Source organism: Gambusia affinis, linkage group LG07 (genome assembly GCF_019740435.1).
Source record: "Gambusia affinis linkage group LG07, SWU_Gaff_1.0, whole genome shotgun sequence".
Taxonomy (NCBI): domain Eukaryota; kingdom Metazoa; phylum Chordata; class Actinopteri; order Cyprinodontiformes; family Poeciliidae; genus Gambusia; species Gambusia affinis.
In genome coordinates, this window is record NC_057874.1 from 1,361,332 (window position 1) to 1,377,291 (window position 15,960).

The 15,960-nt window shown below is 38.0% G+C and overlaps 1 protein-coding gene across 8 annotated transcripts in view; it reads left to right on the forward strand.

Moving 5' to 3' along the window:
* Positions 1-15,960, forward strand: part of chl1b (cell adhesion molecule L1-like b) — a 98,845-nt gene that overhangs the window by 49,466 nt on the left and 33,419 nt on the right. For 4 of the 8 annotated variants that reach the window (XM_044122275.1, XM_044122274.1, XM_044122281.1 and 1 more), the window contains 9 exons: positions 5,104-5,301; positions 7,023-7,040; positions 10,062-10,170; positions 10,315-10,505; positions 11,940-12,062; positions 13,035-13,205; positions 13,404-13,427; positions 13,505-13,616; positions 13,692-13,873. In XM_044122275.1, coding sequence (XP_043978210.1) covers positions 5,196-5,301; positions 7,023-7,040; positions 10,062-10,170; positions 10,315-10,505; positions 11,940-12,062; positions 13,035-13,205; positions 13,404-13,427; positions 13,505-13,616; positions 13,692-13,873 — 1,036 coding nt within the window. In that variant the 5' untranslated portion in view covers positions 5,104-5,195. The remainder of the gene's footprint in view (positions 1-5,103; positions 5,302-7,022; positions 7,041-10,061; positions 10,171-10,314; positions 10,506-11,939; positions 12,063-13,034; positions 13,206-13,403; positions 13,428-13,504; positions 13,617-13,691; positions 13,874-15,960) is intronic. The other 4 variants (XM_044122277.1, XM_044122279.1, XM_044122278.1 and 1 more) reach the window with 4 other exon arrangements.

The following is a 15,960-nucleotide window of genomic DNA, read 5'->3' on the forward strand; positions in this document are numbered from 1 at the left end:
TTAATTTACTTTATCATTAGTTTTTGAAGTAAAATTCTTCTTTTTCATTACTACATGTAACAAAATCAACCTTTTTACTTTTACAGGGTGTTCTAAATACATAATATGTTCCTTTTATTCTGCAAATATATGCTGTAAGTATTGCTAAAGATGACACAGTTTGGCAGGCATAACAAATCTTTAGTATAAACAAGGTGATTCCTATAAAGCTATTAGGCAACATACACAAACTTGTGTGTGTTTGTTGTGTGTCTGAAAAACTGGATTAAAGTAGTCAAGTTGAGGTGAAAAGAATTGTGTCAAAACCTATTCCCCATATAAAAGATATTAAATAGATGTTGTGATTAATAAATGTGGAAAAAGCATACTGTCTGACTGGTTCTCAACCAATGGCTCTATAAGAATCATTGTACTGAAGCTAAAACTGCCACTTCAGAAGTTTTAAGTAGAATAGATTTACATACAAAGGGTTTTTTTTTATTTCTAAATGCAAATCATATATTTGCTGAATGTACAATTGTAAGCTTAATTAAGGCTCTGAGTATATTCTTCTTTTAGCAAATAACCTTTTCTTTGGTCTGTACACTTCAGTTACCGATTAATTGAATTCTAAAGTAGTTGACTATTATTTCATCAGGATTAAACAATTTTTCGTGCAGCCCTACAAAAAACTTACATTTCTCACTGGAGGTAAGGGAATGTAAGATTACAGACGCCAACAACTTAACTGTTGTTTTTGAACCATTGCCTGTCAATGTAAGAAGTAATGGAAACATTGTTTTCACAGAGTTCTCCGTGAAAACAATGTGAAAACAGTGTGGCGTTCTCCATACTTGTACCAGTGTTATCTGAAAATGGTTGTCCCTTTGGTCAGGTGATAGTCGACGGTGTTTTTAAACTGTCAGGCAGAACGAAGACAGTCTTTTCTTGGCTCACATTGCTTTATTGCCCCTCCAGCACTGAGCTGGTTAGGCTTCATGCTGGCCTTCCCACAGCGAGCAGCGTTTAACCCCCCCACCATCTCCCTCAATCTCAGGATGGTGTGATGGCTCTAGAGAGAGGCAGGGATTAGGAACAGCCTGTGGTCAGTAAATCAGACATGAGTTGAGGGCTGGGCCTCAATAATATAGGCACCGTACTCTCAGAGTTCAACGTACACATTATTGCTCACAGCAGTTTGGTTTTGACCGGACCTCTCTCTCAGCCAGATGGCCGGGTCGGGCCTCAACAAATCATTGGGCAACAGGAGAACAAATTAAATCACCAGGCACAGTTTGAACTAACTGTAATCCATCTAAGCCGGTGTTAGGAAGGTAGAAGATTTTGGCCAGGACCATAAGTTAATGAGAAACACTCTCTTGTGAGGATTGAATGGCCCACTTTGCTTAACCTGACCAATCTCACCGATAAAGCACAAACCAATTAGAGTGAAGGACTCAACGTTTCCATTTTAATTTGTTTTCAACTACATAAATCACATACTGTCTGGGAAAGATTAAACAAGGGAATGAATTCCCAGGGCTGCTCTTTGAGATCACTTAAATCTTAAGCATGAACTAAAATCAATGGCTAAGAACTGTGATTAGATCGGGTTCATTTGGATCACGTGCAGTACTTTCCCAGAGCATTCATTCCTCTTGAGATTTTTCACACAGAGCAAGAACTTTTATCTAGTATTTACAGATTTTATTGTGATTGACCAACACTACATTGTGCACAATTGTGAGATTAAAGCAGAAGTGTTCTTCATTTTTATTTTTGAATGTATTTAAATATATTCAGCTCCCTTCACACAGATACACCAAATTCAATCACAATATGTATGTCATGTGGTGGAAAATCCACAGTTTTTAGCATGACTTGAAAATTGATGTTCACAGAAGCTTTGAATTCAAACTGTCTGAGTTTGATCTGTGGGGATATTGGATTAATTAGAATTTCAGGCTCCCGGGAGATCAGGTGTATTCCACAAAGGGTTTTTATTTTTTAGATTTAGACTCTGCATCCACACAGATCCGACATTTTGGGAGACCTGAAACAGTAATTGTTTGAAAACAGGTGCCAGTATGGTATAATTTCAAATATTACTTTCATGTTTCAGCACATAATTGCAGGCCAGGTTTTGAACATATTGCCGTTTGGTGTTTGTGCGTCATTCTGCATCAGTCTCACAATGCCACCAATTGGCCCAGCATACCTACTACCGAATTTTCTGTGGTGGATGAACATTTTCTCTTAACTGTGTGCAAAGATCGACGTTTCCATGTGGACTAGGCTCCAGGTGTGCAAACTTTACAACTCTGCACTAGGTTTTTCAGTATAACATTTACGATCCCTATTAAATAAATAGAAAAAAGGTCAAAGGGCAAGGAATCAGCAATGAGTATTTATCATATCATTTATTGATATCATGAATCATCATTAGAAATTGGGGAAAAACATTTTGTAAAACCGATAAATTCCAATTGATGTTTGAAAACTCTAAAACCTGGCTGTATTGACATAATTGTTACTTTTACTATTTTTTCCCACGTGTATTTTGCATTTACTGTTTGGGTTAGTGATAAAAATCACTTTTTCATGTAATTGTTGTCCTGAAGAAGCCTATTCCAAATAGAAAAGTTTTTCAAGACCACTATTTTTGTTGTACCATATAGTCACAGTCATAGAGTTATCTATAAAAGATGGCAAAGAAGCAATAAAGATTTTCATACCTTAACTTTTCTTATAATATTATCACAAATTAATGTGAAAAATCTTATATTCTTACCCACCACCCGTACTAAGAACACGTTTCCAAGACTACTCTAGTGTGTACAATGAACACTTCGGTCAGAGGCCTATTCAGAATCGTTGTAGTAAAGTCAGCCATCAGCACCTACAACAATCCTTTGAATATTGTGGAATATGAGTTACAACATTTAGCGTCACCCTGGGCGGAATAAAGTATTGAATTGAAACCTGAGCACTCCTCTAGGCTGTGTAGAGGTCAGTGTAGGAAGGATCTTGTTGGGTCATGGTTAATACTATTAAGCGTGGATGCATGTTCAGAGTGCATGTTCATATAAAAAGAGACTCAGTGGAGCCAAATGAAGTGTGCTGTTCAGCGGTCGGTTATTCAATCCCAGCTCTTGACCAGGAGGTTGACCTCAGCGCTGCCTATTGATTCTACTGAGGCAGAGAGAAGATTAGACCAGAGCACCAAGAAGATTCTAGTCTCCTTATTTATCTTAGTTGAATATCTCCACATAAAGAAGGTCTGCACCCATGCACACCTTCTTTGAGATTATATAGATTTAGAGTTTAGATTGGGCATAAAAAGTCCAACCCAAACCAAACCTATAGGCATTATCTTAGACCGATCTGACACGGCTAATTAACTTTAATCATAGTCCTGAGGCCGAAGTAAACCTAATATTATTTTAATTATGATTTTACTGCTTTGGTTTTTAGACCATAGTGTAAGTAAGGACTAAGTTAAATTTTTTAGCTTTTGGTTAACCTCTTCCAGCTCTTTTTTGTCACTTGTAACTGCAGGGTGAGCCATGTACAAATTTTATGGGATGTGTGATGCAGTGCTTCTGATTACCTTCTACTTAGTTACTTCATTCCTTCAGGAAGTTAAACTATCTACTCCTCTAGTTACATTATAATAAGTAGATTAACACAACTGTATCGTACATTCTGATTTGGTTTTCTCTGTGCTGTATAATAAATCAAAAACAGTATTGTGATATATTTAAAATGTAACAATTTAACTGAACTCTTGATTCAGAACAGCACAGTGTTTTGGGGGATGTAGGCAGAGAAAAGGTTTTAGATGCTCAACCTCTCACAGCCAGCCAAGTAAAAGGAGTGGCATCAACTAGCTCTTTGGTTACCTAGCAACAACCTGTTGAGTAACTTGTGGGTATCTAGCAACAACCTGTTGAGTAATTTATGGTTACCTAGCAACAACATGTTGAGTAACTTATGGTTACCCAGCAATAACATGTTGAGTAACTTATGGTTACCTAGCAACAACATGTTGAGTAACTTGCACAGCAGCAGTTTCAATCAATAATTATCAACATCAACTGATAGGAAATGTCCAGCCGTACCGTCCAGCTTAAACTGTGTGTACTTCAGGCTTATTAAATGTGTCACAGAAGATCGAGCTGACCATGTCTTCAAAGAACTCTCACCTGAATTTCAGGTAAGGCTCAGGCCATAAATCTAAACTCTAATTGGACTCCCTGTTCCAGCTGCAATAAGTGTAATATCTGGACTTTTGCAGTTTTATTTGCAGCCCAAAGCCCTTCTAATGGAATTCCAAAATCTTCATGACATCATGTTTCTCTGTTCCCTTATAATCACTCTATTCCGTTATTAGGGTGAGCTAGCTATTGTGCTAATTACTCCATAGTGACCCTCTAAGCCAGGTCAGAGCTAATATAAGGAAGAGTAATGAAGAGACACTAGAGGTTTCCCAGAGACACCATCATTCCTGGCATTGGCGTTCCTTCTGGTTCAGCAGACTGGACCTCTCACACTTCTGATCTGTTAGCTGCTGAATGAAGCGCCGCTGTGTTCTCCTTCTGTCTGACTTCAAACTTTGCTTTGCTTTTTATGTCTCCCCTAAGGTGAGCCTGCAGGATCTGCAGTAGTAGATAAAATTGCCACCGCATTCTTGAAGTCATTCAGTCATCGTTATCCAAAATCTGCATCTCCAGATGAAAACATGAATAATAATAATAAATCAGCCGAGCTTTGATGTTAATGTGGCTTCAGTTTTTTCCTCTCTTCACACCAAGGCTGAACATCTGCCATGCATTATTAAACCCAGAAGCTCCTGGTGTTTTTTTATTTTTTATTGTTGCATTAGAAAAGTACTCTGTGAAGCTCACCTCAGCAGACAACAAAATATCTAAGGAGCGGGGAAAGGCATATTGAAAGAAAAGCAGAACTTGAGTGAGTTCACAGTGTGGACATGTGTCTTGGTGGAAAGCGAGCAGAGAGCAGTTGTGTTCCCAGTCATGGAGGCGGGGGGTTTATTATGTTATGGGGTTTGCCGGAGTGTGGGTCGGATTCATGGGGACTTCTCCATCTGTGCTGCCTTCACAGGTACAGCATCTTCAGCCTGTCCTGGAAATGAACTGACCGCTCGGAGGAGAGCGCTGGTTGGTCGGTGAAGTCCTGAATCCTACAGTGAAACCATGAGGTCACAACGAAGCTCCGGATTGGCTGGCAGGCTGACGCTGCTGGTGATCACCTGCCTCTGTGGCTTTCACACAACCACATCCATCGATATTCCTCTTGAGGGTGAGTTCATATCAGACAGGAAAATATGGCTTTGTTTGTGACGGGTAACTTCCCTGTCATTTTAGGTTATATATTAATATGAGGGGTTGCTTTAACGGAATATTTTCCGTATTTGATCGACGTTGTTTTAAACGACAGAATAATTTGAAGCTCGGTGGGTCATTTGACAGGTTATAATTCAAACCCTTGACAGATGCACATGGGCAGACATTATAGACTTCATGCAAAGAGTTCATGGTGCAATTAAAATCAATCAATAAAAAAAAAAAAGGTTTTTTGAATATCATCTCATGGACTCTGAACTAAATGTATCTTTCTGACCAGGAGCTGACAGTGTTGAAGAGTTATGGACCGGACGCTTTGGAGCGTCTGATTCAGAGGCACATTCCAATCTTTTGGTAGAAATGACACGTTTAATACCAGTCTGCAGTAAAGAGCAGAGAAAACAAAGAGTTTTCAATGTTGTGTTAATCCATTTATAGTCTAAACAGAGGAGCTGGCAGTTTATCTTCAGGAAATAAATAAAGGTGCAGAAGTTAATTAGCATGTGCAGTGCACTGCACAACTAATGCAAACTAAACTTAACTCACCCTGCAATTTTAACACATATATATATATATATATATATATATAGATATATATATATATATATATATATATATATATATATATATAGCAGTCATTATAAAATAATTAGGTTTATCCAAGTAAATTTATTAAGTGTATTAAGTTGTCATGCTGAGCAGCTTTTGAAAAAGTAAGTTTAACAAACTTACTTTGATTATATGTGACAAATTAAAACAATTGTTTTTTTAAGTTGGAGCTCCTTTCCTTTTTTTTATCAGTGTACAAATAAATGCTGTTGCAGCTTTTAAACCCAGATGACTCCGCTCAAACTGTAGTTTCAACAAGTGCAGGCTAACCTGAAGTCAAATCATGTCTGATTTCAACCAACAAAGCAGCTTTTCATTTCACTTCTGACAGAAAAAACAGACTTTTCATTTGAAAAGCTTGCATTACTCATCATCTGTCTCCTTTTCTTTGTTCTTTTCATTTCTAATGCAATGCCTGGACTGTAAAAACAGAGTGTGAATAACATCCTTTATGGTCACCTGAACACCACAGTGGTGACATTGTGATAGAAAACATGGAAACTCTACCAGCTCAGCCTAACTCATCATAAGTGCAATAGATGATGGGAAATGAAGGAAGAATTAATTTTTAACTAGTCAGAGTCACAGATGAAGAGGATAAAGAAATACTTTGGCACTGATTTTGCTTTGCATGCGGAATTTAACCTTGGATGGGTTAAATAAAGAAGTATTTTGTAATAATCACCCCACAGAGATCTGTTAGGACTGTCATGCATCATGTGGACTGAACACATTCACAAACATTATCATGTTTGAATCAGGTTTTTGCTTCATTCTGTGTCAGATCTGCGTGTCTCTCCCTGTTCCCTTGGAAACGCATCTCAAACACGTCCTTGTAAATTATTCAAATATTTCTTAAGCCTTGAGGAAAAAGAACAGTTCTAACAGGTTATCTAAAAAGGCCAATGCATTGTGGGATCACTGTCAGACAATCTCTCTTGTTGTTCTTGTGTGTGTGCTTCAAGCCTTTTGTGTCGAGAGATTACTTATGACGGGAGGGGACTATTCCCAAACCGCTGACTGTTTTTGTTTTGTTTATTTCCCCCCTTGCTGCCATGGATTATGTAGTTTTGGGTCACGTAAACAGTAAGTTCACTCTGCATTACCGTTGTTGGTATTAAAGGGTTCTTGTTTTCCCTCTGCTGCAGCTTTACTGACAGTCATGTTCTGAAAGTCATCAGCAGCAGTCATTAATCCATACAACGTTTTTTGGCTCTTTGACCCTAATCTCAGTTTGTGGGTAAATGTTTCATCTGATTGAGTTGAGCATGTTTCATTTCACCAAACGTCATCATCACATTTGTGACAATTCTTTCAGTAAAAGGTGGATTTTATTGAATTTTTTTTTTAGTTTTTTATTTTGGGTACAGCCATAAATCTGATGCACAAGTAACATCCTCAAGCAGCAGCAACAGGTGTTTTAAATGTGTTACAGAAATTGCACACAGACCACTGAAGTGGACACTGGTGCATCATACAATACATCATCAACTACTGGTCATCCACTGCAAGTGGAAGAAATGATTTCTTAAATCCAAGACAGGAGATAAAGCATGCAGACTAACTCAGGAATATTCAGTCCCACTGTCTACAGTACAGGACTCATCCAGGGAAAAAAAATATTGTGAAAACAAGTAGCCCCTAAAGACGAATACTACGGATGTATTTTCCAAATAAGAACTTGTATTTAGAGAAAATTACAACTGATCTCCTAGAAAAAAAAAATAAAAATCTATATTTTTTGTTTTTTACAAAAAGTTTTCCATCTGTTTTAAAATAAAAACACTTTTGAAAGAAAATCCTGACCTAAAGACTCATAGTTCATGCATCAAGAGTTAATAAGTTTTAAGTACAAACAACACCTTCCACATTTACATTTCGTCCTGGTAAATATGTGAAAAGAGTCTGTATATGAATATATATTTTATATTATGTACAGTATATGGATCATAATCCATCTCTGAAAAGGTAGAAAATTCCAATTGATCATTTATTCACAGCAGATCTCATAAAATTCAGAAACATTAACTTATTTTAAAGGAATGAGTCATTTATCAACATCCTTGGTGATGAATCAGTGACTCCCTCTAACAATCCCTGTGAGATAAAAGGATCTGAGGCATTTCTGTTGATAAAAGTTTACTTTTTCCAGCTTAGCAAAATCTTGGGGAATTTTTAAATGGTTACCCATGAATCCATGTTCCTTTGGGGCAACAATATGATGCAACACAGTGGTTCATTTATCTTTGTCACAACAAATAAAAAGAAGTAACTTTCCATTTAAGTAAAGCAGATGTCTGTTCATTTTCCATTAAATTTCAACATTAAAACAAGTTCATGTCAGCGAGTTACTGAACCGCAATGCTGACTGACACCTCAGGGTCAACAAATCTCCATAGTAACAGTATTTTAAGGCTTTTGTGCATCTTTGACACAAGTGAAAATAATTGTAGAGGATGCTATTTTTCTATAGGTGCAAAACTATAATGCTAGATAAAAATGTGCAGCTTCAGATGCGCATCACTCAATAACCTCCCATATTGACCATCATCTATAGCATTAAACATTAGATCCACTATGCATTAAGCTTAATTAGTTTTTTTTCTAAATGTGAAAACCCCAAGCAGAAAGCCATTAAGATAAATAAATAAATAAAAACATTTCCAACACGCTAGAGAAGACGAGAATCTTCCCTGACCCTTGCACCGTGTAACTGCTGTGAAAAGAATCCATTAAGGGATTAAAGTGAATACTGGCACAGAAATGGAGCTCGTGTAATTAACTCACGCAGCGAGTGTAAACAGGAACCATCAGCATTCTTTTAACAAACCTTTAACAATCAAAGCTTTCAGGACGTCAATTTGCCCTCTGCTTCAGTCACAACACACTGACAAGATGACAATAAAATAGAATTATTCTTCCGTAGCATCAGGTATAAAGGTTTTTACAAAACAAGTTTTTATAGAGACAATATTATGCAAAATCAACTTCTTTGAGCTTTACATCTTGTTATAATGTTATTTTCTCATCAAAACATACCTGGAGTGTTGATGTAGATCAGGGGTGGGCACTCCTGGTCCTTGAGGGCCGCTGTCCTGCAACTTTTACATGTATCTCTACTTCAACACACCTGAGTCAAATGAGGTCATTAGCAGGACTCTGGAGAACCTGACTGCACTTGGGAGGTGATTCAGCTGTTGTGTTAATTTCACTTTCAACCATTCAGCTGTGATAAACATGCTGCTTTCAAGCTGCAGTTTCCAAGTTTCAACATTCAGCTCCTTCAGACTAGCCAGCAGCAATCAGCAAACACCTGGTGGAACTGAACATCTGCTGAGCTCATTACAGGAACTACTTCTCAGAGAAACATTGGTGAAAACAATTTGAAGGGCTAATGGAGGAGCCATGTTGTAATGACTTTATGAAGGCAGAGTTCCAGAAAGAGCAGAAGCTTCTTAAAGAGGCATGTATCTTATATACAGTATTTAGAACAACTTTGTGTTATAAAATGGCACTATATCGTGAAAATACATAGTACTTCTCTTTTAAGTGTTAAAAGCAATATATAAAAAACAACATTAACAATAGTAATGATAATAGCAATAATAACAATATACTAAGAAAAAATACTGTGCAGTTTTTGCAAATACAAATATAGGATTTGTGAGTCAGATCACGTTTCCAAAAATGTACATAAAATGCATTTGCATTGAACATTAAAAAACTGCTTACAACATGCTGTAGCATCACCAAACCAGCCACCTGTCAGTCTGTGTCATATGTGTGCATTCATCATCTGCATTTAATGCTTTTTATTGAACTAATAAAAAGACAGACATGGTAGTGCACTGCTTCCCAACCCGTGTGTTCAAATGCCTCAGATTAAACCAAGTTAAATGACCTGGCCTTTTTACTGCTTTGGTAAGCAGATGAAACACAAAGCCCCTGTTGCAAAGAGTTTCCTCTGAACAGCAGAATAGGTGTTGAGTTTTGTTTGATGAACCAGGTTTGGAAGCAGCGCTGTAGCAGATAAAACGTTCTTTGACGGGATCAAGGGCCTGCGCCGGGTCTTTGATTCCCATGTGTTCTCTACTGTTCATTTCCCAGTTGAGCAGCTGCCCACCATCACAGATCAGGCTCCCAGCTCCCTCATCGCCTTTCCTTTCGACGAGAGCTTCCCCATGACGTGCGAGGCCAAAGGGAATCCCGAACCAAAGTGAGTAAGCAACTCTTCCAACGCTTTTCACACAAGAGTAGGGAAGAACACACCATCACATTCCAAACAACAGCTCACCATCAGCGTCTTGTGTTCCAGGGTTCCTTGTTTGGGCTTTGACACTTTCATGCTTCCTTTATGCAGATTCCAGTGGGAGAAAAATGGGGAAGATTTTGACCCTTATCTAGATCCTCGGCTGATGAAAGAGGAGAATTCTGGGACTTTTGTGATTCCCAACAATGGGAACCTCACAGAGTACCAGGGAACCTACCGCTGTTACGCTTCAAACAAACTGGGGACGGCCATATCCAAGGAGATTGAGTTCATCGTACCCAGTGAGCAACATTTGTGTTCGTGTGTGTGTGCGCGTCGGTGCGTGGTAGCTGCATGAATGTGTGTGTTTATATGGGGTGCCATGTTTTGGAAATTATACTAAACCTCTTCATTATGAGAAGTGACTGAATATCAATGTAAAACAATGTTACATAGAGTTTAGAACATGTATGAGAAAGTAGCGGTGCACTGATTAATGTATGGTAACATCTGCTTTACTTAAATGGTAACGTTCATTGCCAGTGAACGTTAAAAACATCTGACCTGCTGACATCAATTTATTCTTTCTGAAAAGTTGCTAATTTGGCAAAAATGATGTGACTACTTTTACTACTGCAGAGTTAAAAGATCTTATCTTCAGATCTTTGCGGAGAAAGAGAATATTGGTTTCTAGTGTAAGTATTGTCTGATTGCCAATTTTCCACATTGAAGGAAATCGGGTTCCATTTATTGTTGCACCCCTACTAAAAGTGTCGATAGTGTTCCAGTGTATTCTTAATTTACAAAACATGGCTCTTTGCAAAAATATTCACACGCTTCTGATCTTTTTTTTCTTCTTTTTTTTTTTTTTTTTTTTTTTTTACATTTTCTTATGCAACAACCATAAAATTCTATGTATTTTGTTGGGATTTTAAGTTCTTGGTTTGAGGATCTCCTACCAGCCCAGCAGTGTATTGGAACATGTCTCTTCTAGCTTTGGGCATACGGATACTGATATTTTTGACCATCTTTCTTTTCCAAGCTCTAAGCCAGGAAATACCTTTTCAGTATATCTCTGGTATGTTTGTTTACTTTGTGGTAATGGAAGATGAACCTCCATCCCAGTTTTACATCTTCTGCTCCCTATCACAGGTTTTCCTTCCTGTTTTTAGGAAGTTCCTGGTGAAAAGCATCCTCACCACCATGCTTCACCATTGTGGCTGTTGTCCCTGACCTGTCTGCTGTGTTCCTTTGTTTTCATACTGCTGTTGGTTCACTAATGAACCTCTGAGGCCAGAAACAGCAGCAGAGTCCATCAGTTACACACAGATGGACTCTGTTTACTAATTAGACCTGTTACCAAGGCAAATGGGTGAAATAGATTTTATTTAGGGGATATCAGAGGAAAGTGGTGATTGATTACAAATAGACACCACAATGTTGGATTTGTGGTTATGAAAAAAAAAATAACACAGAACATAATTGTCTCTATTTCACGGTGCTTTTTTGTTGGCCAGTCACATAAAATGTTAATAAAATACATCAAAGTCTGTAGTTGTTACGTGACAAAATGTGAACATGTATTACATAGAAGTACAATTTTTTGCAATACGGGTCTGTTTCATTTTCAGAATTATCATACTGCCCTCTTCTGGAACAGAAATAGAACTGCAGTGTGACTTCAATTCATTTCCTCCACCAACTCATCAGTTTGCTCTGCTGTTTTTTTCTCCCAGATGTTCCAAAATTCCCTAAAGAGAAGCTGGACCCTGTGGAGGTGGAAGAGGGCCAGCCTTTCATTCTGAAATGTGACCCCCCCACCGGCATCCCACCCCTGCAGATTTACTGGATGACTATCAGTGAGTGGCGCCTCATTTCTTTCTCTGTCCTCTTTATTAATAGAAGCGGTGAATATTTTACCTCCTGAATCACGTTCTGAGAGGTATATATAGGCTTTAAAACAGCCCTAAGCTGCAGTAATCCATTTAAACATCCCTGATCTGAATATGTGTCAGTACTCACAATCTCAAACATTTGACTTTAAATCCAATTTTGGAGCTTCACATTGCCAAAGGCAGTAAATGTGTCAGGAGAAATTCTGCCAATAAAAGAGAAAAAAAACGATACGTTTTATTGCACCATATGTGAATGGAGCATAAAGTGATGTTCCTTTACTTCTTTAAATACGTGTTAAAGCGGCAGAATTATTTAAAATCAAATTTTGAACATATCTCATGTTATGATATTATTCCCTCATCAAAACATACCTGAAGTGTTGCCTTGATTCTTTCATGTTTGAGAAATCCTTTAATCTCCATGGCAACCATTGAGCCATGCAAAGCACCTGGTTGAACCTAGCATCGTCTTCAAGGTAGAAGTTCCTCCTCCTGCGGTTTCCAAAGTCCCGCCTCACAGAGCAGTCTTCTCCCACTCAGTTCCTTCTGACTAGCCAGAGGCAATTAGCAAACACCTGTTGTAAATGCACATCAGCTGAGCTCATTAAAGGAGTTGTTTCTCAAACCAACGCTGGTGAAAACATTGTTAAAGGGTTAATAGAGGAGCTATTTTGTGTGACTGCCTGAAGGTGGAGTTTCAGAAAGAGCAGGAGTTTCTTAAAGAGACAGAGGCCCAATTTCAAGATGTCAATTGAAATCAAATTTCTTTTAAGTTATATGTGATATATGTAGCATTTCTATAAAATCTGAAGGTAACAGTTACTTGACTGTGCTATAAAATGGCACTATGTGCCTAAAATTATTTAGTACTACCCCTTTAAATGTGTAAGAAATCCTATTCTATCAGTTTTATTTCTGCTGCCTTGTTGCTCTCAGACCTCCAGCACATCGAGCAGGATGAGCGGGTGTCCACCGGCCTCAACGGAGACCTCTACTTCTCACATGCAGTGGAGAAGGACAGCCGGAGGGACTACTGCTGCTTCGCCGCCTTCCACAGGATACGCACCATCGTTCAGAAGACCGCCATGTCTGTCAACGTCAAGACAAGTAGGTCGCCAAGCCACATGCCATGACTTAAACTTTGATTTTCCATCTCCAACAATCACACAAATCCATTTTGATGTCACCTTGTCTGATTTATTTGCATGTTTTTAGTTGTTTGGGTTATTTTTTTTATCTTTTCATCATTCACCCACATTGTCCTCGATGTGTGTCCATTGGTGTGTCATCCAACTTCCACGTCAGGAGGAGGTGACAGGTCTGAGAGCGGTAAGTTAGAAGAGGAAATTTCAGTCTTTTTGTCTTTATAGTTCTATGATATTGTCATATTCTCTCTTGTTCATCAGCCAATGCAATCCTAGAGAGGAAACCCTCACTTCTCACTCCCCCTGGTGGCAGTTCAGAGAAACAGCTGGTCAAAGGAGAGGACTTGGAATTGGAGTGTATTCCAGAAGGAATGTGAGTACTACCACATAAAGTGATGACGTTTGAAATGTGGTTTTATGTTTCAACTTGACTTCTGTTTTTTTGCAGTCCAACTCCACAGGTGGAGTGGATGAAAATTGGCGACCAGCTTCCTGTCAAAGCAAAGCTGGAAAATCACAAGAAGCTGCTGATTGTTCCCAGAGCCCAACAGGAGGACAGCGGGAGGTACATGTGCAGAGCAAAGAACCCACTGGGAGAAGTTGTCCATTACTTCACAGTGACAGTTGAAGGTAAAAAGAAGTCAATAATTAGGTTAAATCACTTTACCTTTCCTCATCAAATCCACAATATGTAGGTCTTCTCTGACCCTGCATTGCTGTAGGTTAGGATTACAAACCTGTCCTGTCTTTCCTTAAGCCTAAATTATTGAATTAACTTTCAGTAATTACCTTTCAACCTTTAATATTTACTAACAGTTATATTTTAATTGTTTAAGCCTTCTGTTTGGTTCTCAAACATATGCTGAAGGCTGCTTTATAGAATTATGAATACCGTAAGCATTTATTCTAACAAAAAGAAAAAGGAAACGATTGATTTTTTGGCATAATAATGACTAATGGTTATTGTCTTCTCATTTTTTAAATATTGCACAAAATGTGGCTTGGAGGTGTGGTTTTTATTTTTTTGTTTAGTTGCCAGTGATACTGATGTATTGCACAGAGGACAGCATGATAATGTCACATCATTAACCTTCACTTTAAAACAGGTGCATGTTAATACAGAACCATGATCAGAGCTGGTTTAATGGTCCTGATCTTAAACCCACCTAAGCTTTCTGACTGTATTGGCTCTGGGCCCTTTGTGCAATTATTAGTGGGGTTGATCTTATTCACTGATCTTATCTACTTCAGCAAAGATCTATAAGTCACCCACTGTCCTCATCTCTGTTCAGTGAGAGAGGTTTGACTCTTAGCCCCGCCCACCAGGTCATGTCTGCATGTTTGCAGTTAACAATATTAACCCCACTGTGACCAACTCTGCAACTTCCTTGCTATATTTAGCAACAATTCAGACAAAAAGAATCGGTATCAGCCAAAATCAGAATCTGCATCTCAGGCTTTTGAAAGATCAATCATCAGCCAGAAATGTGCAGTTAGTTCACCCCTAGTTGTGTGTTTATATTTGAGTTTGCATGTATGATAATGATCCTACATTAAGTAGAAAAATCTTCCCTAAGATGTCAAATTGACTTGAACTGTTGTTGACATGCTTTCATGGTCACCTCATTTGTTGATGTTCTAGTTTCTCTGCCCTTTGATGACATTTTATTTAGTTTTCTTTGTTTGTATTTATGATTTTATAGATATGTTTGCATTTTGAATCAAGAGACTTATTGTGCAGGGACAGATTAGCTTAAATTCTACAGGCTTCTGTAGGTTCTTAACACCATCAGTCATTCTTGTGTATGTGCTGCTAAATGTGCTAATGGCAGAGAATCAACTTATCATTACAGGAAAACTGTTCATCTACTGTCATTGGTGAACATGCTAACTAGCCGGAACTAGTCATAGCCCTTGAACTCTGTTAGACCTAGCCTAAAAATATTGAAGGATTTTTTCTCATTGTCATACCACCTTTGCTTGTTTATGTTTTTGTTTATGCCAGTGGAATAAGTATTTTCTCATCAATATTAAGAAATAATTTACTTAAAACAAGCTCTCCAATCCCCTCAAGTCAAGTCAAGTCAAATATTTTTTTATATAGAACATTTACAACCAAAGGGCTTCACAACAAACAACATCACAGGGAGTTAAAGATATCTGCACTTTTTACCCTTCTGATAACTTTTAAGTTAGATTTGTCTCATTCTAAGACATTTGCACTAAAATTTAGACCAAAAATGCATGTTAAGATTTTATGTTTTTGAGTGTAAAGCCCAATTTAGACAGTTTATCTGCAAAAAATAGTTGATTTGATGTTTAGTGACTTTTAATTCATCCAGTCAATCTACAAAGATTGCTGTCCCTTTAACTGCAAGTGAACAATCAGGTATAAAAATGACGGTAATGAATTATATTGCTTGATCACTTTGCACCACTTATGAAACAGAAGACAGAAAAACCACGGTTACAATAGCTTCACTATAGCTGCTCCATTGTTCAGATTTAGTTTTAAAGAGGACATGTACAGCGACGTCCTTGTGAAGTGACCCTGAGCAGGTGTTATTGTTTAAGTGTTGGCTTTATGTGAGAATTACACCTGATTCTATCATGAGCAGAGTCTCTCAAGGGAGAAATGTTCCTTTGTCGGTCCATGTCTGCAGGCCTTGGATAAAAAAAACACAGCATTACTTTATTCTGCACAGCATGCAGTGAAG